This window comes from Gymnodraco acuticeps, unplaced genomic scaffold (assembly GCF_902827175.1).
Source record: "Gymnodraco acuticeps unplaced genomic scaffold, fGymAcu1.1, whole genome shotgun sequence".
In the NCBI taxonomy this organism is placed as follows: Eukaryota; Metazoa; Chordata; class Actinopteri; order Perciformes; family Bathydraconidae; genus Gymnodraco; species Gymnodraco acuticeps.
In genome coordinates this window covers 350,556-375,698 of record NW_022992177.1, presented here as the reverse complement: position 1 = coordinate 375,698, position 25,143 = coordinate 350,556, and the positions used below count along the sequence as shown (strand labels likewise).

Below are 25,143 nucleotides of genomic sequence, written 5' to 3'. Positions count from 1 at the left end.
GAGGAGCGTTTCTGGGCGCCACGGGTGAATTTTAATACCGAAAGTGTCACACGGCACGTACGCCGCCGAAATGTCTGCTACGGCCCCAGAAGAAACACCCGAGCTGAGTGTTGAGAACGATGCACCGCCCGGGGAGACACAAGGCAACGGCGAGGAGACAGAAAATGGCCTTACCGAGCCGGATAAAGAGGAACCGCGCAGTAGCGTAGAACCGAAAATGGAAGGGGTGGAGGCGGAGGCCGGCGAAGAGAAGCCCGCTGCAGAGATACTGGAGGCAGGCGAAGAGAAGCTCGCTGCAGAGAGACAGGAGGCCGAGGCCGAGGCGGTGACAGCCTATAGTGTTGAGGTGAACCAGGGGGAGACAGCCGTAGAAGAACCGGAGCTAAAGCCAGAGGAAAAACCAGAGGAAAAGCCAGAGGAAAAGCAAAGCCCGGAGGATGGTAACAACATACCTGCTGCCAACGATAACGCAATAAAAGACGCAAAGGAGCAACCGGGACAGGTAAACTGCGAAAAGAGCAAAGCAGCGTGTGAAGACGGGGAGAAGCCCGGCGGCGGGGGCGGGGAGCTGGACGACAAGAGGCGGCCGAGTGTGGAGATCTCATCCTCGGATGGAGAACCGCTGAGCCGCATAGACTCGGAGGACAGGTTGGTGTGAGACACTTCGGGTTTTCTTGACCAGTGTTTGGTGTAATTGGGTTAGAGTAGCATGGATAGTTTTCCTTTATCCATGTTTTTAAATGAGGAAATAAATGTCTAATTACATAATTTGTAGTTAGGTCAAACTATGAACACAATGTTGGCTACTCAATGATACGAGCGAAAACGGCAATTTAATCACACCCATCAATCATTTTCATAATTATTTGAGCATGGTATCAACTATATATATATATATATATGCATATAAGATAATCTTTTTCGTTTCAAATATTACATTTTCAGTTTATGCTGGTGCACTTGTGTGAACTGCATATTGGATTGGTTTAAAAATAGTTAAGGTGAAACACCCAAGGAAAAGTGACTGATGTATTGAAAAGTAACTCCACTGATTCCATTAGTAAAACTGGGATCAGTAAGGCCTACTGGTTGGATTTGTGATGAGTAAATTATGAGCCCTTTTGTGGTGTTGCAACTCCAGTAAATGAGTAATTTCGTGGTAAACGCATGAAATCCAGCGATGTAATTGATTTGGCATAAGTGATGAAGCGGTGGCATGCATGGAAAATCTGATTCAGCCTGATGGCTTTCACGCATTGTGGCTATTTAATTTTGGCTTGCACCTGTTCTCCACTGCTGTGCAAAGCCTGATCTAAGCTATGAAGATGTTCTTGATGTCCTTAGCACCATGTTTGAATGTCCCCAATTATACTGTTTTTCATCAATATATTACAGGTCTCAGATATACACAAAACATGTCTCCGAAGTGTTTGGCTCGAAATACCAAACAGATCATTGTAGCATCCCATAATCCCCTCTGTTTCAGCCCTGCTTAAAAAGTGCTGATTCTCTGTCTGTTACTTTAGATGAAAATAAGGAGCCACTCCCCACGCCCCTCTGAGAGATATTTGGTTGCAAAGAACACAATGGTGCTCTAGGAGGAGATTCAGGTGATAAGGTGGGGGGGGGGGGGTGGTCACGTCACCTTGGTTGGTTATTGGCTAATGGTTACACAAGCCAAAAAATCGTTATGACATCATAAAGTGGCCAACATATGATCAGCTCACTTCAGACAGGTTTTTATATAAATGGATCAGGACAAAAAGAGAGCAAATCTTTTTTCCTGAAACTTTCAGAATCTCTTTACACAGAGGGGACACACATTTAGACATGAAAAAGTGGATTTTGCATAATAGTGACCTTTAACACAAGTTGGACTCTATTCTTCCTTCTCCTTCCTCTCTCCACTCTCTCCTCTCCTTCAGTATCAGCAGCACTCTGATGGAGATGGAGAGCACGGTGTCCAGTGGGCGCTCCACACCTGCCATGATGAACGGACAGAGCAGTGCCAGCTCCTCGGGGGTGAAGACAGTGGGGTACCCCTGCTGCTGGGACCTCTGTTCTCAGTGCTTCAACTCAAGTCCTGACCTGGCAGAACACATCGGGGGCATTCATGTTGACGGGCAGCAAGGAGGGGTCAGTATACTTTCAACTTTTGGACAAGCTTCGTGTTGATGTCCTTTATTGTGTCTGACAAGTAGCCAAACTAAGATTAGGTCCCTTTTTTTCAGCCTAACATTAACTGTTGAAATGCTTTGATGATTTGATAAAATTGCACTACATGCAACCATTGAGTTCATATGTCTGTAGGCATGGGAACTACTTTCTGTAGAATAATTATCCCTTTTTTAAGAACTGTTCCCAGTGTTCATATGTACATAATTAAAGAAATATTTCAATCTCTTTCTGTGCAAGATACCTCCTTATGCTGTCTTGTCATCTTACCTCTGTATCTGTTGATTTGTATTTGTTGTCCCCCAGGTGTTTGTGTGTCTATGGAAGGGTTGTAAGGTGTACAACACACCATCCACCAGTCAGAGTTGGCTCCATAGACACATGTTGACTCACAGTGGGGATAAGCCTTTCAAGGTAAAGAAAAACAGTAAACCTTGCTATGATAATATGTTGTTATATGAGTAAATTGTCTAATATCAACATCTATCTAAGCTATTATCTCTTGGAATAAAACTACATTGTACATTTTACATTTATATAATCTGTTCAATATTTAATATTCTATCTGTCATATATTTATGTGTGTGTATATGTATATATATATATATATATATATATATACCTTGTTAAATTCAACATGTATATTTTTTACTTTCTTGTTTATTTGTTATTGTACAATGCCATGTATTTTTAAGCTGCTGCAACACAAACATTTCCCAAATTGGGATCAATAAAGTACTTCTTATCTTAGTTAGATGTATCACAAATACATTGTGGTGGCCAATCATTTAACCAGCGATCAGACCTGTCAGTCCATGTGGGGCCATGAGAGAGTAACAGCTCCAGCACAATGCACAGTCCCTTACTCATACCCGATTTAGGTGCTGTCTATTTAAGCTGCTTTCAAATGTGGTTTGAAATATCGACCTTAAAAATTCCCTGTAACGAAAAACACACAATTTGAACATTTGAGGACTACTTTGGGGTTGTAGTTCACGTCAGGACGTCGCCACAAAAGCAATTTGAGTGCCAGATTGATGGCATCTTTCAATAATACATCAAAGTACCTACAGTAGTACCAGTACTTGTTCTGCAACGCAATTGACTCAAATAAATGGTGTTATTCCTTTGTTTATAAAGTTGTCATGTTGCCCTGTGTAGTGACCGATGTACATCCTCTGCCTCTGTGCTCTGCTGCAGTGTGTAGTCGGTGGCTGCAACGCCAGCTTTGCCTCCCAGGGGGGGCTAGCTCGTCACGTCCCGAGCCACTTCAGCCAGCAGAGCTCCTCCAAGATGTCCAGCCAGGCCAAACTCAAGGAGGAGTCCCCGTCCAAGGCTGGGCTCAACAAGAGGAAGAAACTCAAGAACAAACGCAGGTGCTCCCTACGTACGTACCTACCTAACACGCACACACACTTACTGTTTTTTAAAAGTTTCTTACTTCCCTCTTTTCTTTATGGGAAAGGATTTCAAGCTGAGTGCATGTTTGAGGCGCTGCCATGTTTGTTGTACATAATTGGCTTCTAACCTCCCACATCTCTTTGTTGGAGAAGAGCTGAACACCAAGCAAGCAAACTTGAACATACACTTATAGCTGGACAGATTCCCCCAAGGGCAACTCTCCGCATTTCACAGAACAACTTTTAAATATAATTGCACCGTTTCACTCTTTGTAAGCGCTGTGCTCAGGTAGAGAGTTATACTTACTCCCTGGTAACATGTTTTGCATCAGATGGCCTCTCTCTGCAGTATGCAAACCAAGGCATTGTTTATACTTCTACACTTACTGTACTAGTAATCTTAGTGCTTGATTATTTTAAAATACGTGTGACATGAAATCATCCACATTTGAATTTAAGACGAATAGCATTTTGCTGTGTTCATGAAAAGCAAAAAACATCTATTACCATAAATCCTAAACCTTATGTTGACAATTAAGAGACCGCATATTTTAGAATATTAGCACATTTCTTTATAGTTGGTGCAAACTGTTTCCCTGGGCATAACTTTTAGATTGAAACCCTCCTTGAACATTTAAGAACATAATCAGAGACTCAAAACCTGCTTGAGGTTATCATCCATCCAAGTAAATGTCCTTGTCTTTCAATCCAGCTGGAACAGGGACCCTTTTAGACTCCTTAGTGTAGCATTCAAGGACACTCTTCACATCTCAGAGTTGATGGTTGAAACGCCAAACAGCATTTCATTCACATACACCTGGTGAAGTTGGTTCACACTGCAGTGAATTGGCTGGAAACATGCTGGTAAACAGGAATGAGTCTGATGTTTGGAATACAAATGTATCCATCTAAAGGCAGTCCTTATATCAAGGGTTTGCCTAAACACTAGTCGTACATGTTCTAATCGAGTGTCAGTGAGATCCTGTGCAGAGACCCGGCCGGCTGTCATCAGTTTGTTTGGCTTAGGAAGGTACAAACTGAGGGAAATGACCCAGAAGTGTTTAAGTGGCAGCCTTAACAATAGCCGGTTGAATTATCTGAATAATATCTCTTTTAGCAGAGGATTCGCTGGACCATCCTTTACCAAAGAAAATATGAAAAAGCCATCCTGCAATTCATTAATGTAGCAGTGCGGCAATAAATGACATCTGCTCTTTAATTGTTTACAGATGGGAATCATTACTTTAATCATACAGCATTGAGAAATAGAGTTGCTTTACATAAGCCTTCTGTAAGTGCAATCAAATATTCTTTGCACGACAGTTGTCTTTTTTACGTCCTCACACATTCTCCTTCACATCTTTCCCTGACTTCATGACGTTTTCCATCGTGATGGGGTCATTTTTTAACTTTTTGCTCGGCTCTCCTCTTGATGGGTCACTTTACAGAATCACAAAAGGATATACTGTTCAGAAAAAAATAGTAGCAAAAGGCCTTACTAAATGATGATCCTATTTCTGCTAGTTTAGTTGTTTTACCCAAATAAAGCCAATGTATGAGACTGGCAAGAGTTTTCTGTTTTTAATGTTGTACTTTTGGAATACATTTCTACAAAGTGCTTTGCATAGACCTCATTTTGACTTTAGTTGGTGCAAAGCAACAATGAAAAACCACAATGGAATAGCATTTTAAAGCAATTAGATGACTTTGACGTAGTTACGGGTTGTTATAGAAAGACTTGGAAAAGCCTTGGAATTCTTATATATTGAACCACAGTTGGCGCCCTTTGTGTTTTTGTTGCCTGACTCAGCTCTCATCTGACCTCTCCTTCTCCAGCGAGGCCGCATGACTTCTTCGATGCCCAAACCATGGACGCTATCCGCCACAGGGCCATCTGTCTGAACCTCGCCACCCACATCGAGAGTGTGGGTAACGGCCACAGTGTGGTCTTCCACAGCACGGTGAGTCTGTGCAGCTTCATCACTTTGTGTTTTCTGGTAGAGCTTGTCTCTGTCTGCATTTTTAATGTTCAAACGCAATGAGTAGGATATTCAGAGACAAGGGTTAAAGGAGGCATTGTCTTATCCTTTGGAGAAAAGATCAGATGCATTCCTTTGTAGGTAAAAGGTCAACTGTACAACAGAAGTTCAATCAGTCCTAAGAAATGAAAATTAAATTGAATGCTGATAGTCTTGTTTAGCTTTAATATAACACGCATTTAAACCACTGAGATTTGTATGCCTCAAATCACCAAGGTCTTAATAATAATAATAGATTAATTTTGTTAGCGCTTTTACAGGTGCTCAAAGACGCTTCACAGATATAGTGAAAAGATCTTAACAGTTGATTTGTAATTGTACATACACTTTACATTTTCTACCTGGTTATTTACTTTGCATGGTTGTTTTCACATAAGTACACCCTTTGTGTTTTTTCAAAAAGTATTTTATTTAATGTCATTTTCTTTTTAGACCGCAGGGGGCGGGAGAGACTCACAATCTGAAAATCTCTTCCGTGCACTTGAAATGAACCTTGTGAATCGCCCAAAGGCTTAATGTTGTTTTTCTGTGAATCACGCTTCACAGGAAACACAATTGCTTTGTTTTCGTGTAGGTTCTCTCTCCATTCTGAGCCCAGTGCGCGACACATTATTAATTAGCTACAAAAATGTGTTTGTATCTAAATATCATTTCAAGTGAAGCATTCAATCACTGAGAAGTAGATAATGATAATAATTGTTTGAGTAATAACATGTATGTAAAGTAAGGTTAAAGTAACAGCAGTATGGAAAATCCTTTTTTTTTGAAAGACTGCTTTTCTTGTGCCCTTCCACTAGAGAGCGCTGTGTGTCCTGTACAAGACCCCACATAGCACGAGGCTAAACAATGAAAGGGTCATCATCCTCGGTTTCTCAGCACATTTGTATTATTTTCTGTATGTATACTCTCATAGAAACGTACTCTTTAGTCATTTGCAGTGATTGTATGTACACTGGCTATCCTAGTACATAATGTGGTCTTTATTATCTGTTTCTTGCTTTCTGCAGAGGAAATTAGGAATTTAGTATTTTTGTTTCCAGATGTCTGAACTCATAAATGATGTGCTTTGCCAATATAGCAAGGTCTTTTACAGGTATTATATATATTTATCATATTATTACATATATATATTAAAATATCACAATATGACTGATCTATTCAATAACACATAGTATAGTTTAACAAATCAAACGTGTAGAACAAGGATCCAAGAAGTGCAGTATAGTAATAATGATGATATTCACTCAAACAGATACAGTGTGTGTGTGTGTGTGTGTGTGTGTGTGTGTGTGTGTGTGTGTGTGTGTGTGTGTGTGTGTGTGTGTGTGTGTGTGTGTGTGTGTGTGTGTGTGTGTGTGTGTGTGTGTGTGTGTGTGTGTGTGTGTGTGTGTGTGTGTGTGTGTGTGTGTGTGTGTGTGTTGTGTGTGTGTGTGTGTGTGTGTGTGGTGTGTGTGTGTGTGTGTGTGTGTGTGTGTGTGTGTGTGTGTGTGTGTGTGTGTGTGTGTGTGTGTGTGTGTGTGTGTGTGTGTGTGTGTGTGTGTGTGTGTGTGTGATGTGTGTGTGTGTGTGTGTGTGTGTGTGTGTGTGTGTGTGTGTGTGTGTGTGTGTGTGTGTGTTGTGTGTGTGTGTGTGTGTGTGTGTGTGTGTGTGGTGTGTGTGTGGTGTGTGTGTGTGTGTGTGTGTGTGTGTGTGTGTGTGTGTGTGTGTGTGTGTGTGTGTGTGTGTGTGTGTGTGTGTGTGTGTGTGTGCTCTCGTGCATCTCTTCCCTTTTTAAAAGATTCCACTGTTAATAATTTAAGCATTTCTGAAATGTGCAGTGTTGAGCTTCTGTTCCCTTTCAACTGGATTCTGCTCTGCTCCCTTTAAACCTCAACTGCTCACCAGCAGCCAAGAATTTTAAAAGAAAAGTAAAAAAAAAAGAGGAAGATAAAGCTTGGGAAGAGGTTAAGAGAGGTAAACCGCATATTTGGACACAGACTGAGAAGGAGGAAGAGCCAGCCAGGGTGAGGGAGAGAAAGAAATGGCTAGAAACAGAGACATGGAGAGAAGGGACGAGGAAAAGGGGGTTAAGTGGAGTTCAGGGTCATGGAATCGGAAGGAGATCTGGCCAGTTAGGCATACATTGTCCTCTCACTCATCCCTGGAGGGTTGTGGTGCAGAAGGACTGCGGCGCTGCGTCAGACCCCGGGCCCCAGCGGACCCTCCCAGGCCCGGGGAGAGGGAGCGTAGCTGTGGGGGCTCTGTGGAGTTTAGCCAGTGGTCCTGCTGACACTCCAGAGCAGCTCAGTCATGTTTATGATGGGATATTTTTGTTACTGCGCCAATCTGCGTCATCCACAGCTTGACCCCCTGACACTAGACAGGCACCCAGTTTCAGCAGGCCCTCCCTCCCCCTGCTTTGGTCTACACTGCCTTGTTTAGCGGCCACGTTAATATCCACTGTTCACTCCCTCCTGCTCTCTCCTTCCTCCCTCTCATGCGTCTATAGAGGATTAAGTTCGGTCCCTTAAAGCACCAACTGCCCTCATCAAAACACTCGGCTCACAAATCACACTCGGCTCACAAATCACTTCATGCTGCTTAAACACAAGCACTTCTTCATCTTCAGCCTTTACATACATGGTCATGGCTTATTCAAGTATAGCCTATGTTTGTGATTATTAACCCGGTGCTGTGAGGAGCCCGAGGGCGCAGGTTAAGCTAAGTAGGGCCGATAGGAGCACAGGCCCTGCTGTTGAGGCAGAGTTGCCTCTCTTCCCTTGTGTGTTTCTATGGTGGATCAGCAGTAGACAGCCAAGCCTTGGTGGGAAGCTAGAAGATGGAGGCATATAAATGAAAACAAAATGCAATGACAAAGTTAATTTACGAGGCGAGTTGTGCTCATGCTGGGAAGGAGTTTTGGCAACGTCTAAAGATTTATTTGGAAATGTCTGTAAACAAAGGATAACAATGTTTTAATTGGCAGATTAACAAACTGCAGTCAAGATATATTATTTGTATTGCTTTATCTGACAGTAGAAAGTGACAGATATGTTTTTTTTATTAATGAAAACAAATAAATGAACAAAGTGCGTTACGTTCCCTGAAACTCCAGTGGATGTGGGGAGGAACAATACAATAAAAATGATCAAGGAAGTCTGAAGTATAAGCAAAGGTTAGGACATTTATTAACAACTGAAATATAATTCACAACCAAAAACAGACCTCTTAACGAAAGCCAAACTTAAAGGGAAATTGTCTAACTCAAAGCCACAGCTATCACTCAAGCTCTGCTGCAGGATGATCACATAACTGCAGATCTTATGAATCACAGCTGAGTCTTGGGGAAGTGCTGCAAACCTAGCGATTTGCACGATGTATGTAAGTGAATGGAAAATGATTCTTAATATGAATGCACTGAACATAGTTATACTGCATATGAACTATACAATTTGAAGTTAAATTGACTTTTTGGAATTAAAACATTGGGAAAGCTAATCAGAAACCAGATTTCCTGTATACATGGCAGAGAAATTGTAGCTCATGGGGAACACATTCAGGTTTTCTTAATCGCCCTAACTGATCAAAGGAAGACTTTAAATTGATGTTTAAGAAATCTGGTTAGTGCAGAAAACTGACTGTGACCTGGTTGCATAGTAGTATGTGAACTCACTGATCGAGGAAGAGATAGAGGACTTTGACTTTGCATCCAACCAATGACATCAAACTACCCATTGCACCTGTCCAACAGGATGTGAATGTCGACTTCATTGACACTTACAGGGAAATAGATGGAGAACTCACATTTTGCCTACAAAGTCAGACCTTATTGAACACATTTTATTTGTATAGGTTGTAGGGCAGGGTTTAGATTACACGTCAACAGTACTTTTGTTAAAGTGTGAGCTGCTCAAGTCATTGTTTTGTTTAATCACTGATTCTGTTGGCACTGCTGCTGTGATGCCTACTTGTTCCCTTTTCCACTCTGAAGATGTTTACGCTTGAATACTGCGTAACAGACAAGAGGCAACAACAGTGTTGATGAGCCAACTTGGCTGCTATCTAAAAAAACTTCTCACAGACAAATATTGATGCACAAATCCAACAACACAATTCATATCTGCTAACAGCCTTAAAGTGCACCTATCATGCTATTTTAAGGCGTATATTTTGGGTGTCAGACATATACAAATATATGAAAACATGTCTATGATGTGTTTTGCTCAAAATACAAACAGATCATGCATTTTAGACATCCCTCATATCCCTCTATTCCAGCCCTGTTAGAGAAACGCGGATTTTGTGTCCTTAGCTTGAAATAAAAAAGAGGAGGCGGAGCTAATGCCTGATCAGAATTCTACCGGAGATAAAGTTACATTCTGCTGTGATAAAACGCCATCCTGTTCTAAACCACATCAAGGATTATTTCTGAAACAGTATGGAGCTCAAATGCTTTTTCTCTTGCGGCTTTATCACAAAGTGAGTTCCTTTTTTTAAATGTCCTGCTTTTTAAACACATGTGCTCTCCAGTACAGGTTAGCTCTGAGTGTTAGCGAGGCTTGCTAATGTAAACAAAGACGAGATTACGTCCATAAACACGTCAGGCATTGTTCTGAAAGCAAATTTCTGTGGGTCGTCCACCATCCGAAATTACGTAATATCGGCAGCAAATCTGTATCCTGCTCGTTGTAGGAAAAGAGAAAGGGTTTTATTTTCTGACACTGCGTGAGTTCCCCGACATCAAAAAGTGCATTTTGCATGATAGGTCCCCTTTTAATATTTCTTCCAAAAAGTCCATCAAAATGTAGCTAAACTTGTTTATACCAGATTGCTTTATATCTGGTAGATTTGCACATTTATTCTTGCGCCTCCAGTAGGCTACACACAGCAACATGGCCAGAGGGTAGTTTCCTATAGAAACAGTTCCTGGAAGGGACAAATAATATGTTTGTGCTAGGCAGAAGACAATAACTTGGACCTTAAAATAACAAAGGCCAAAATGGTCTGACCATAAGGATACATCAAATGAATTAAGGATCCAAAATCCTCAAATGAATACACATTTTTGCTCTTAAATCAGAGGGCAAGAGAAACTTTGCGATAAGGAGGAGAGTGATTCTAGGTCTCTGCCTGTGTCTCTTGTCTCAGTGGAGCCTCGTCCCTCCTGTCCTCAAACCAGGTTCCATCAAAGCCTCAGCCCGTCCCTCGAGTCACAGAAATAATTTCAGATATTCATGTGCGTAAACGGAGTTCTTCACATGTGAGCTCATTCCCTTTTCCTAAAATAGACATTCCTAAGACAAAAAAAAAGCCAATTGACGCAAGAGGTTATATCTCTGGCTATTTTTGACACTCCTGGTTATTTTTCTAGCTCTACTTTCCACTACTGACAATATTTGTGTGAATACCAGACCAGTTTTACTATAAACCAACACAGCATGATAGATGAAATGTTATGCGTGTTATGAGAGGGTCCAACTATTCAGGAAACATAGTATATTTTCAACTGTATTTTCATAGCAGGGAAAGGCTCTAAAGTGTGCGTTTTTTTCCTCCAGATTAAATATTTAGAAGTTCAACCAGGTGACAAAACACAGATAAAAGAAGCACATCTTGCCGTGTTCCTGCAGAAAACATTAGAAAGAAGTGTTGCACTGCTGTCTAAAGTGTTGAAACGCTGGTGCTGACACAATCCACAACAACAGTGACTTGTTTATGGTGATAACTGCTTTTTGTGTAGCCCATGTCTATCTATTTGGCACTAGAGAATGTCAGCTCTGATAAGCCATTCTCAGTTAAGTCCAGATACCGGGGAGATATCTAAGTTTTGAATTCCTTGCTCTCACAGCATGTTGCAGAGGAATTTGGGATAGATTCCATTGAAAATAGAAATCTCAATGAGCTCTTGCATCTTATTAGGGTAATGATCAGCCAGTGTATCACTTGGTGAAATGTTGAAGCATGGAGCCTCATTATACATCGGAGAGATGGGGCCAGGACAGGGGCATGTCTTTGAAGCCTGTTCTCTACAGACAAGAGAGAGTGCTGCAATAGGAGCCAAACGCAACACTTTCACACATGTGACGCTTGTAAAACCACTGTTAACCGTCTAAAAATTAACCATAATATGTAGGTTCATTATATACCTCTGTCTATTTGTGGTGGGGCTCAATTGGTGAAGCTCTTACTGGTTACTTTGAATTGCCCTGTGTTGAAAGGTGCTATATAAATAAACTTGCCTTGCCTAACTTGGCAAACTAACTGAGTAACTTACTACCTATCTAAGCACTTATTGTGTTTTTTTATGACTCATCTTGTGCTTGTTTTTTTGTGTTCTCTGTGCAGGTACTAGCCAGAAGGAAAGAGGGATCTGGCAAGGTGAAGGTCCTCCTGCATTGGACACCTGAGGACATGTAAGTAAAACGTCCCCTGCATTAACCATAGATATCCATAGAATTGACCTCAGCTAGCATTTCAAAAAAAGTTTTTCAGGTTAGTGTTCACAATCAAATGCTGATGTTTTTAATTAGTTTATCATTATTACTTTGAGGTGCCAAAAGACAAGAATTTGGAGTGTATTGAATATCCCTGTTGCTGTGGGTTGCATTGAGAATAAGTTATTCATCGTAGCTTCATCCATGTAGGGGAACTGCTTAAGGTACATTTGAAGTACTGCTTAGTATATAGAGGTCATGGGTTTGTATGCAGGACAGCTATAAACAGTTTGAGAGATTTGTAGATAACCTTTAAAATGTCACGGATCTACAAGCAGGCAACTCACCATCACATTTAGAAATCTCCTGCACATGCTTACCATGTAAAGCCTGTGCCTGTCACACAATCATTTCCTTTTTGAGCAGCACGGTCCCTGCGTGTGCACGTGAACATCAACAATGTACATGTATCTCTGTCTGATTTACAACTCTCCTTTCCATCCCGTTGTGCAAACAACATGGTGGCCTTTCCTCCACATCAGGGCTTGCTATAAATCCTCTCACCCTTCCTCTGTTGGCTGATCCAATATGTGTTGTGCTGTGTGAGAGGATTCTAGGTCCTGTTATAGTCCACATCACACCCCAGCTTGAGGCCCGAGGGCTTACCTCAGAGGGAGCTGAGGGCAATACTGATGATGATCCGCCAACATCTTCTCTCTGTGTTATGATATCCATGTTCATATTTTCAGAAGACTGTACCATTAAAGTCGGTCTCTGTCCTTCTCTGGTGTGGCACTGGTTCTTCACCATCTGCTTTGCTTCGTCTTACTCGCATGATCCACTGAAATGTCTTTATAAACGGTGGTGCTGCAACCAAAATTACTTGGAGGCTGAATTTGTTGTTTTTATAGACTCTCCAATCCATATTTTTCTTTAAATCCCAGTTTTAGTAATTAATGCCCATCCCAGTATTTGGCTGTAACGCCTGGACCTCTCCCCAGGCTCTGCCAACTTGAGGTGGACATTGGCCGCACTTTCAGTCCCAAATCATTGAGACCATTTTGCAGAAGGGCATGCAGCTTCGGCACTGTGCTGATACAATTGGTCTGTCCCATAGGAAAGAGAGCTTCACAGAACACTGTCTGTTATTCAGCTGAGCTCTTGTTAGAGGAAGCTCCCACCAAACCTCCAACACTCCCATTAAAGAGTTTGACTGCACAGCCGGAGTATGATCAGAGAGGAAGAATGAAAGGAAAGGGGAAAAGGAGGTTGGGAGATGAGAAAAAGTCAGTGGAAAGAGGTGAACAAAGAGAGAGGAGGAGGAGGAGGAGGAGGGGGAGGAAGAAAAGAGAACGAGGTCAAAAAGACAAAGAAGAGGTTTAAAAACAAAGAGAAAAATACATTTGGCCTAGTGGCACTGTAAGGAGACCCAGATGATGAATGGTGTAGAAGATTGCAGCTGACGGCCATCCATGAACATACTGTAGCTAAATCCTTCTGGTGCTTTATCAACCCATCCTTCCTCCTCTTCTTTCCTTTTCCCCTCTCTGATCCACCTCTGCTATCTCCTCCTCGCCCTGTGTGTGGGAGTTTAATCTTGTGCATGGAGAAATAATGAAAGGGAAGGGGGAAGTAGAGAAAGATGAACTTTGGTGATCAGGAAAGACTTGGCAGATTAATTCCCAACAGAGACGTTGATGGAGATTGATACTGAGTTTAAAAGACAGATTTAGGCAGAATAAATGAGGGAAAGGATGGGGGAGACAGTGAATGGAGGAAGGTGAGAAATGGGAGTGGGAAGAAAATGGTTGTGGGGGAGAGAAATGTGCGGAAGAGGCAGAATGAAAACAGAGAGTGAATTATGGGGAGATAATTAAACAAAAATGGAAAACAAGAGAGTGATACTTCTTGGCTTGGTCCATGCAGGATTAATCTGTGATGCTACGTCATACTTCTCCCTCGCGGCAGGCAAGTGGTCTGTTTAAAAAGCATATCCAATTAATAGTGAGTTTGTTAAGGAACTACATCATGATATGTTATTCTGAGAGGGGCGGCAGCATTATCTCCCTACAGAGACAAAGTTGACCAGTATGTTGAAAGTTGAAGGTATGAATGTGTCCGTTGAAGCCTTAGGCTGAGATTTAAATGTTTTAATCTGACTTTTTTAAAACCGTAGTCTTGTAAAAGCGATTGTTGTTTTTTGTGTTGTTTCTTTCCGTTAACAGTCAAGTGGGAAATAAGTATTTTTGTAGTACGTTTTTGTGTTTCTCTTATCTTACGATACTGTTATGTTTGGCTGTGAATAAGAAAATATGAAGGACAGACCCTCTATTTATTTAGTTTGTTTTAGAAAGGGGCAGGTCATATACGATTATTTTCTTCTCCCTGCTCCTTTTCGGTCGATGGTGTGTTTATAGACGTGTTTTGTAAACAATTGTTATACATTAAGTTGTGCATACCATAAACGGAACAAATACAAATGAAATGTAACCCTATATGTTTTTGCGGGCTAGATACATGATATCACCCTTAAAGCTAAAGCTGGACATCACCAGCTCGACTGCAATCCTTATCATTTGATGATCTACTTGGAAGTCATGGAAATAAAGAGACAGCATTGTTCTTGTTTTGTGGTCTGCAGCTATATTTTGAGTAACTTTCGTGGGGTTACAGGAATGTAATCTTCGTCCAATTGACTGAAACTGGATAGAGCTGCTGCCTCTAGTCTGAATAAGATACTCCCCAGTTAGAAACCCGGACATGCTTACAATTTCAATTTAAAATACAGAGATAAACACACTGGAAAAAAGACACCACCCTGTACACTTTGTAAATGCTTGGCCTTGCTATTTGTAAAGCCGGATGCACATGGCTTCAGCATGTGGAATTGACAATTGAAGGGCTTGCAATCCCTGTTCACAGGAGTGATTTAGTGTAAACTGTTTTGGTTGGTGCGGAGTGTCAATTGAGCCAAGTTAATGTTTAGTTTTGGTGTAATGTAATGTCCTAGTATCTAACCTGGTGGTCATTTATTCAGTCATCAAGTGCTGTGTGTGTGTGTGTTAATGCGTGTGTGTTAATGCTGAGCAAACCATTCACATTCTGACTGACACTCATTAACTTCATTTGGATTAATGAGTAACTGATTAACATGAACCATTCTGAACATGAACCACCAGCGGCTCGCTAAGGAGGGGGTGGGTGGGCTGCGAGCGAAACCTAGAGCCATAATTGCTGTCTAATCTTTGATGGATGAATGAATGGATTCCCGTGCATACTGTTGAATGCTTCAGCATAACAAACAGTAGAAACACAGCCGGTGACAGTGAGCGCCTCGAGCCTCTGGGTGCATGCTGGGTACATCACTTTGGTACAAACTACACGGTGCTTATCGGGCTCAACATGGGTTTATCTCTTCATCCTTTGTTAGCTAGTTTGTGATTTATTTTATTTTCATTGCTTTCATTTTTAGACTGTTACAAAAGTGCATTACGAATATCACACTCGGATGAATAGCAACACATTGGATATATGGACCAATTTACAAAAGAATATCAAAAGTTGCATGTGTGTTTTCTAAACAAATTAAAGGATTACTCTGTGGAAAATGTAGATATTTAAATAGATTTTTAACCGGAACCATCCCACACTTCCAAAGAGGTTTAACACTTTAGTAATTTGGTTGTAAAAACTAATACACTACTACTCGTGAAACATCAATTAAACCTCAGTTCGGCCTGAGTTGATGTCAAGCAAGAAAATAATCTTTTAACTTCTATTCATGCACAAAACTACCTGAGTATGTATTGGCAAGCTTCTTTATCCATTTATAATTCCAAATGTTGGATAAGTCGGAGGTTTAACATTCTGTGTGTGAGTATATTTTGATGTGTTACTCGGCGGTGAATGGCAATTCACAATATTCATATTTCCAAGTCCTATTGAAATAAATCCATATATAGTTATTTTGGAGTGCAATCAAAAAGAGTGATGGTGCTGAAGATTTGCAGCCCCACCCTCAAAACGAGGTTATTATTTTTGGTGCAAAGACCTTTGAAGTCCCTGGACTATCTTTCTGAGCTCTCTTCGGATGATGCAGTTTATAGGGACATTGAACTCCTGTAGTCATTCCTGCTGTTCCATTTAAAGCCATTTATTAATATGCTAGCAATTTAATATACACTCTGCTGCTTTGTGATGAACTTAGTGCTCCTGTCACCACTGTGAGCTTCAAGGCCTGGAGCCAGTCATCAATCCCCCCCCCCCCACACAGGCCTCACTCACAATATACATTTCTGGCTCATAAAAGGGCAAGCCAAAAAAACGGTCTCTTCTGAAAAATGTGTGTGTGTGTGTGTGTGTGTGTGTGTGTGTGTGTGTGTGTGTGTGTGTGTGTGTGTGTGTGTGTGTGTGTGTGTGTGTGTGTGTGTGTGTGTGTGTGTGTGTGTGTGTGTGTGTGTGTGTGTGTGTGTGTGTGTGTGTGTGTGTGTGTGTGTGTGTGTGTGTGTGTGTGTGTGTGTGTGTGTGTGTGTGTGTGTGTGTGTGCTCCTTATGGGGACAAATTGGAGGTCCCCATGAGGGGAATCATTCATTTTAGGGTGAAGACTTGGTTAGGGTTAGGCATGTTAAGGTTAGGATAAGTCTCCAGGAAATGCATGTAAGTCAATGTAATGTCCCCTGAAGTGATGTATACATGGTGTGTGTGTACACTTGGGTATGTGCGTGACATGCTGACCCCCCCATAGCAGCCCATCAGAATATAATAACTCATCAGTACCATGGCACACTCGCTCGGACATGTTTACGTGGACTCTGGAGTGGAACGAGCATGTGAGCGTGCACGCACACAAACACACGTGTGTTTTCTGCATATTTAACACTCGTTGGGTCCTCGTTTGTCATTTCAAGTTTGTGATGCACATGGACACTAACTCGAGACTAACCCAAACTTTAAAGCTGCTCTGAAGGGGACTGTTTTTCATCTTGGACCTGCCTCTTAACTTCCTCTTCTCTCTCTCTCCCCTCCATTAAAGGGGATAGAGACCATGCACCACAATATCTATTTAAATCCCTTTTCAATGCTCCCACTCAAAATGTGTACTCGAGGGTAAAAGCTGCCATCACTGTACAATGATCAGACATTTTGCATGTTGTTCCTCACACTTTTGCACAATTACCATCACATATTTTATTTGTTTCACTTTCTATGTGTAGTCTTAAGACTGATGACCTGCTTAGAAAACATTTGAATTAATGTTGTTTTTATTTCAATTTTAACCAAAGACTAATACGTGTATTTACTTTGACTCAGTTTGATTGATTTTCAAATGTTAGTCTACAGCTGTTAGTTTTTCTTGAGCTAAGCAGTCAGTTGGGCTTTTGACTGCTCTGGTCACTTTACATGCACACAATAGTTGTGCACATTCTTGCTAAAAAAACCTCACTATGCCTGATTTATGTTTGTGTGTGCATGTGTTCTTTAAAAGGGCACAGAGGGACGGACATTAAGGCCCACATGGGATAATGATGAACATCTAGTCAAGCTTTTCAAACGATTACCTAAAGGATGTTGTTTAAAACAGCATTTCAGGAGGTATATTGGTAGATTAGAATACTACAGTAGCTTTTTGCGCTTTATCATATTTATTGAATGGTCCTTTGTGGCTAACCCCACCCTCCAGCTACTTAAACATGCCATAAATGTATTTGGTAACACTGTTTGCAAGTTGTTGTACAGTAAAATGGGCCACTCCTTTTTCCCTTTCCCTCTGTCCTTTCCTGTCCTTCCTCTCTTACCTGCACCATTTGTGCTGAATGTGATGCATGTGTAGTGATACCTGCACACATCCACACTGAATGGGCTGACTCGGCATGTGAGTGAATGATTTGGCTCGGTGGCTGCCTGCCCGCCTAACTGCTGCCTGCAGTGAGTGAGTGAGAGAGAGAGAGAGAGAGAATTAGTGTGTGAGTGTGTGTGCGCGTATGTCTGCATCTCTGGGGGCTCCTGTGATGACGCACATGGTGACGGGGGGAATGCTGGGGGCGGAGAGGGGGGGTGGGTGAGGGAGGGGAGGCGCAGTGGACTCGCTAAGCTCTTTGTTTCTGCTGCACCTCGAATTGCCACGCCAGTGCTCACACACTCCCTTCTTTCACCGGGGGATCACTCTGCTGCGGGTACAGTACATCATGTGCTTGTGTGTGTGTTTTGTCTTCAAAGACATCACCTTCCTACAGCTTAAAGAGGTGGTGACATCAGACTGTTCTGGATGTATTTTTTTACATTACATGTTAGACGCTTTTATCCAAAGCGACTTACATACTCAACACTGTGGGCAATCCCCACAGGAGCAATTTGGGGTGAAGTGTCTCAGGGACACGACATGCTGACTGCAGTGGGCTTTGAACCTGTGCTCCCCTCATCCGAACACCAACGCACTAGTCCACTGCGCCACAGCCTCCACACAGAATACAGCTAGTTTAAAATTGTATAATTTTTAATTCACAAACACACACTGGCATGCATGCAAATAAACATTGACATACGCCCCATCTTGTATATCTTGTTGCACACAAGTGAACAAAATATATAAAGATACAGTTTAGAAGTTACTTGATAACTAAGAGAATGGGAGGACAGCATGCGTTGTGTGTGTGTGTGTGTGCATGTCAGTCCCAGTGCCTTGGTCAAGGCCATGCTACTTATGGAAATGTACTCAGTGTTCAGAGGAAGGTGTTAACATGTGCGCTGGACTCAATGAGGCTCTTTGTCCATCCCTCCCAACCCGCTCCATTCAACCTTACTCCCATCCTAACCCCCTTTTCTCTCCCTCTTTCTTGTTAGAGCTCAAACCCTGACCAAATGTCCTTTCTGTGCGTGTGTGTGTGTGTGTGTGTGTGTGTGTGTGTTACAGATTACCTGATGTGTGGGTGAATGAAACGGAGCGGTCGCAGCTGAAGACTAAAGTGGTGCACTTATCCCAGTTACCGCAGGATGCTGCCATGCTGCTAGACCAAAACATCTATAGGTGAGTGTGTGTGTGTGTGTGTGTGTGTGTGTGTGTATATATGTGTGTGAGTGAGTGATGCCACCAGTGGCCTTTTTATACACATACACACACTGCTGTAGATCTAAACGCATGTTGCCCAGGTGTAAATAGTATGTAATGCTCAGTAGGATTCATTGTGTGAAGCATTTAAGGACCACAACAAAGTGTTTTTGAATGCTCACCCTCTGCCCTCCACACCTGTGTGTGTGTGTGTGTGTGTGTGTGTGTGTGTGTGTGTGTGTGTGTGTGTGTGTGTGTGTGTGTGTGTGTGTGTGTGTGTGTGTGTGTGTGTGTGTGTGTGTGTGTGTGTGTGTGTGTGTGTGTGTGTGTGTGTGTGTGTGTGTGTGTGTGTGTGTGTGTGTGTGTGTGTGTGTGTGTGTGTGTGTGTGTGTGTGTGTGTGTGTGTGTGTGTGTGTGTGTGTGTGTGTGGTGTGTGTGTGTGTGTGTGTGTGTGTGTGTGTGTGTGTGTGTGTGTGTGTGTGTGTGTGTGTGTGTGTGTGTGTGTGTGTGTGTGTGTGTGTGTGTGTGTGTGTGTGTGTGTGTGTGTGTGTGTGTGTGTGTGTGTGTGTCATCCTAAGACTTTGTTCCACCAGATGGCACCAACTCCTGATTTAAAAAATGAGGACAGAAAAGAAAAATGCATTAAAAAAAACTTGGTTTGTGTGAAGGGAAACATTTCAAACTGTAAAACTGATCTAGGTTCATTGCTCAATGTAATGCTTATTTTACTGGTGTAAAAAAGCTCTAAATGCTATATTATGAAAACAAAGGATTTATTTGGGGAAGGGAAGATTTTAAAGGAGGAAAAATCACTTCTTGCTTGCATGCAACTGTAACTTCATAACTTATATTTATCTCTGTCTTCAATTGCATCACGTTCCACTAAACATTAACTGTGATGTTATTTGAATCTTGTGCAGACTCGGATCATTCATCACTGAGATGAACAAAACAAGTTAGCTTTATGACACGCCATAAAAAGCTGAAAATGAATCCTGAAAGAGGAACAATGTGCCTAAAATAACAGAGTGGTCATCTTACCGGAGATATATGGCTCATGAGTGCACTGATCAGCACACAGGCTGGCTGATTTTAATTAGACCTGAAGGCTCAGTAACTGCAGGGGCTGCTGCTGGACTCTGGTTTCACAGTTGAATATAACCGTCAGCACTCAGCCAGTTTATGTCAAGGTTGTCCTAATGCATGAAATCCCTAAACAAATGAGGTGGTTGGTGCCTGTGGCAGTAAGCGTAGCAGGGGATTTGAACCCCTCTGCACGTGAATGGGATGGCAGGAAGACACTGACGTAGTGGCAGTCCAGGATTATGTTATTTCAACAATGTTTCCATGTAGAGGTTACTGCACTTTATCACAAGTCCTACTGGACTGAAATCAGCTCAAACACATGATCACATCGTACAAAGTCAGATATTTTTGCAAAGTGGCCTCACATACTTTCTTCTGTCTTTTCAGAGGACTTCCTCAAAAGCGACTGAAACACAGGTAAGCTTCAACAGTTGAACATGTGATAACAAATATATTAAAATATACCTAGGGAGGGACTTATTTAGATGCGATATACAGGGTTCATACAGTCATTAAAAACCTGGAAAAGTCATGGAAATGCAAATTCTAGGCCCTGGAAAAGTTATGGAAAACAATATTTTTCCCAAAGTTTTGGAAGAGTCATGAACATGTAACTAAAGTTGCATCAAATATAATTTATATTTTATCTAATCGCCAAAATAGTAATACTATAATGATAATAAATACTGTAAGTTATTTGTTTTACAACATGTTTCATATGCAGACCTTATTTTCCTGTTCCATGTTCTAATAAACAATGTTCAGTGGTACCGCTGAGAGTCATTTTTTTTTGGTCATGGAAAATGTGGTAAAGGTCATGGAGAAGTAATTGAAAATCATTGGTGAAAAAGTGTATGAACCCTGGATATATCTACACACAAAATACACAATGGAGTGTGTGACTCAAACACACCATTATTACATCTTGGTAATCAATAACATGAAGTGCACAAAGTTTCTTCATGTTATTATTGAAGGAAACACAATAACAACAAATACTGAGTTTAAAGTGGATACGCGACAAAAGTAACAGAGCCAAACTTAATGCTTTGTGCAGACATACTTTATTGTATTGCTGAGTATAATAAGTGTAATGCAAATATTGTGATTGTTTTGCATTGCAGTTCCAAACTGAAAAACGTATAATGCGCGTATTAGAGTAAATCAAGCGATTTTGCCTTTGGTAAATTCCATTATGAGTTGCATATTCTTTTAGTTCAATGTGTTTTAAATAACGGCAGTATTTGCAAAGTTTGTGGCTTTGCAAATACTGCGTTTATTCTCAGATACAGAACGGATAGGCTGATGAATAAAAGATAAAGCCGTGCGGCACATTAATGTCACATCAATGTCACATCATCAGTGCCTTTTATCACCACCTGCACACAGCTTTTGAAGTTCACAGTAACGTTGTTCTGTGTATGCAGACAACACAGAGCCACTGCCTTATTCCTGCTTTGTATCTCAACTGCTATTTGTCTATACGGTAGTATTAAAAACACTTAAAATGTCCATAACCTTTGTGCCATAATGGAGCTCAAACAAGGCTTTTGCCTCGATGGCATGGTAATGTCCGTGCCTTCACAGTTTTCCTCGGGGCTCCGGCCCTCCTGTTGTGAAACATCATCGTAGTTGATTACTTATCGCCCTCAGTTTCACAGTTCCTGTGAACCGTGAAGCCAGTTAATTGGGAGCCACGACCCTTAGCATTCCTTCGTCTCATTCCAATATCAGGTCATATTTGGCCGTTGTTCACTGTTCCAATAATTGACCTCAGTAGTTATGTCCAGCAAAAGCTCGGTACACACTGTAATGTGTCTGTGAAGGAAGTCTGTCTGAACATCCAGGATAAAGCTTGTTTTTCATGCTGTAATCTCTCTCATGACACACTGAGAACAACTCCTTCTCTCCCTCTCTGTGCCCTTCTCTCCTCTCTGTGCCCTTCTCTCCTCTCTGTGCTCAGCCTTTAGAGAGTCATCTGTGGACTCCATACTTAAGGGGAAACGCTTGTTCATAGGAGGTTTGTCTATATGGGATGGGACGCTCTTCATCTGTGTCTACTCAACGGGGGGATTGAAGTGGCGATAAAAGGAAATGAAACTTGGCCGTGCTGCATTTTTTTTTTCTCTCTTCACTTTAGTATATCTGAACTGTTGTTCAAGCGTGGTGGAAAACGGGACTTTTACAGTTTTGTTTTTTACTCTTTTTCATAAAAAATGTAAAATGATGTTTTTTTTTTTTTTAACAAACACCAAACTGAAAATGTTCTTAATACCCAAAACTGTACAAACTGTTGTGTGTAACTTTGTGAGAAAAGACAGCATATTTTATAACTGTTTTTGTGTCAAATATTTATGCAGATTTATAATTTATTTTTATATCATGAAAATGCTGGTGTTCTGTGGATTTTTGTGAAGGTTTTGCTGAAACCATATTTACTGTGATAATATATGCTAACTGTCACTTGTAGCTGTATTATAGCACTTTATACTTTAAATAACATTGTATATGACAGAAGTCTTAACTGATTATCCTATTTATTCTTACTGAATGCAGTACTTTTACCTGTGTGTATGACAACAAAGAGTGATGTTGTGTTAGTCATGTCAGACATGACTCTTAATCTCACCCAGTCTGCAGAGAGCATATAAATGACTCGGCATTCAAAGGGTAAATCTACGGAGCCCCCTAAGGGACATGGAGAAGAAACAAATAATATTTTTAAATTTCTTTTTTTTTGACATATCGCAACACTTTTGCGAGATCTCGCAAAAGTGTTGCGAGATCTCGCAAAACCCCGTTGAAGTTTCTAAGCAATCCTCCAGCTGCAGATTGTGACCAATTATTGAAGTTTAGCTCGGATGACGGCGCGTATCGAACTGTTCTGATAAAAACGACTCTGTAGCTCGTTATCTACCTTGCTATGATTGTAAAGTCATGTTGTTTGTATGTTTACAACGTTATGTTCATGAGTTATTGATCCGCGAATTCAATAATCTGTCAATACAAAAAAAATGTCTTCTCCATGTCCTAAGGGGCTCCGTATAAATCACCTCTGCTTCCCAAGATAACATGTACATAATTCATATCATATTTAAGCACTTAAAGGTTATTGTTGAAATAAATGTGTTTTTTTTATATATGTTGTCCCTGTTTGGAATGGATATTCTCTGTTTGTAATAAAATGAGGGCAAATTATGTTGAAGCACATTGTTTCTACACATGAGGGTGCAAGGTGTTTAAATGGCAGGAAGGGGTAATGCATCCATTGTGTTATGAATATGAGTTCCGTATGTGTGCATTAAGCGGATTGGCTGAGTTATTTGGCGTCCATTAGCGGAGCAGCTTTGGGAGCATGCTGTGGAGGAGCTAATGACAGGCCGGCGGGGCAGGACCCTTTACTGGCCTCAGCTGTTACTGAACATGCCTGCAGAGAAAAGTGAGTTCAGTGAGAGGTCCTCTACAACATGGCTGTCCTGTTCTTTAATATCTCATGCACTCACACATGCCAAATTCATGGGGAGCTGGGACTCCAGCTTGTGATAAAATGAGGCCTACAAGTTCTATTCCATTATTTTGTGACGGCAAGCACTAAAAACTGTTGGCACCCTGTTGTTTTGTGTGCTTTGTTTTATGTCCTTCTCATATCTGCACTGGTCCGAGGCAGCTCGCACAACTGTTTTGGGTCAATTGAAAAGAGATGAGTCCAAGATATGCAGCCACACACATTTTGGGCTCATTACAATAACACCTGACTTGCATTTCAGTAAATTGCCAATATGTTCAAATGTAAACAAGTGCATCTGGTCCAACTTTCATATGTTAAAGTGTATTTTTGATGCTCTTATTTGTCCCTCAAAAAACGTTAATACTCAAACCATAGGCAAAATAATGTGTCAGACATAGGTTTATTAGTTTCCCGTTGCAAACACATTACAATTGACAAACTGTATAGGTTTTAGAAAGTCCTGTTTATTCTATTATAAAATCCTGAAACTGCGATCAACAATCACTTATCTTATTATTATCACAGATTTAAAGCTGTCGCTGAGCAGGAAGCTCTCATGATAAGTGTGCACTGTGAGATTAGAGTGTGCACATTTTGTACAATATATCAGTTGCTTGTGACTTCTATTGTAAGACAGTTGAATAGACCTTCAGTTTCTTGTATCAGTGATTAAATAACCCTGCAGACCCTGTGGCTCTGACAAAGTTTGAGTCAAGGTTACAAACAGGAAGTGGGCCAAATCACGAGTGCTTTTTCCCAAAGTGATCAATATTAGTCGGAAGGCAGATCTGTTTTATGTTATTTGTGTATACACTGTGATTTACTCTGTTATGCTCTTTCTTGAGATGTTACTTTAGTGAATTGCCCTTCCCCTTTCATTACCAATTTTTTTTTAATTGTCATTTAACTTTTAGTTTGTTTACCTGGCTTTAGGTCTAGCAAAGTGTTTGAGTTTTTGCTTTTGTTACTTCGAGATTAAATGTTATTCGTTTTTTTTTTTACTATGACCAACAGATCCACGAGTACCCAATCAAACCAACCGACATTGATTTTATTTTGTAATGTTAGTTTTGTTTGTAATTACCGTAACTTTGACCCGGAAACCTTGACTTTACTAAACATCATGTTAATCATTATTAATCGTATAACATCCAACTTTGGAAGATTTATAATATCTGCCCCTGCATTGAGCCTACATGTGTCTGTATTGTCTTCATTTCTCTTTGGAACATCATATTTCAAGGCTTTTCTTCACATGACTATTTTCTAATGAAACACTGGCACTTTGTGGAGGTTTGTTTGAACCCTGACTCCAGCAGTGACATCAGTTGGCACAGGAATAATGATTGATAGAAAGTCTGGCGGGCTGGCAGAGCTCTGCCTGCAGAACCTGATCCAGCCTCAGCCAGTCTGTGGAGGAGACGCTGGGATGTTACCCTGAAGTGACGCCTGTTCACTCATCTCTGAGGTGAATTT

The 25,143-nt window shown here is 41.1% G+C and overlaps 1 protein-coding gene across 3 annotated transcripts; it reads left to right on the top strand.

Moving 5' to 3' along the window:
• Positions 1-23,354, top strand: LOC117538955 (zinc finger protein AEBP2-like). Of its 3 annotated transcripts, none has more exons than XM_034204965.1 (9): positions 1-648; positions 1,935-2,136; positions 2,482-2,589; positions 3,376-3,551; positions 5,386-5,536; positions 11,939-12,006; positions 18,939-19,052; positions 20,547-20,576; positions 22,123-23,354. In XM_034204965.1, the coding sequence occupies exons 1-9, from the start codon at positions 71-73 to the stop codon at positions 22,127-22,129; spliced, it is 1,434 nt and encodes a 477-aa protein (XP_034060856.1). In that variant the 5' UTR covers positions 1-70; the 3' UTR covers positions 22,130-23,354. The 3 variants fall into 3 exon arrangements, with proteins under 3 accessions (XP_034060856.1, XP_034060855.1, XP_034060857.1); XM_034204964.1 differs by having other exon boundaries at positions 1,926-2,136; XM_034204966.1 differs by having other exon boundaries at positions 1,926-2,136; positions 3,376-3,562; positions 5,412-5,536.
• Positions 23,355-25,143: the final 1,789 nt, after the last annotated feature.

Bases quoted from the DNA above. Each gene is read 5' to 3' on its own strand.
- LOC117538955 (XM_034204964.1), top strand. From the start codon at position 71: ATGTCTGCTACGGCCCCAGAAGAAACACCCGAGCTGAGTGTTGAGAAC. The intron at 2,590-3,375 runs GTAAAGAAAAAC...GCTCTGCTGCAG, and splicing joins GTGGGGATAAGCCTTTCAAG to TGTGTAGTCGGTGGCTGCAA. The intron at 12,007-18,938 runs GTAAGTAAAACG...TGTGTGTTACAG, and splicing joins CATTGGACACCTGAGGACAT to ATTACCTGATGTGTGGGTGA.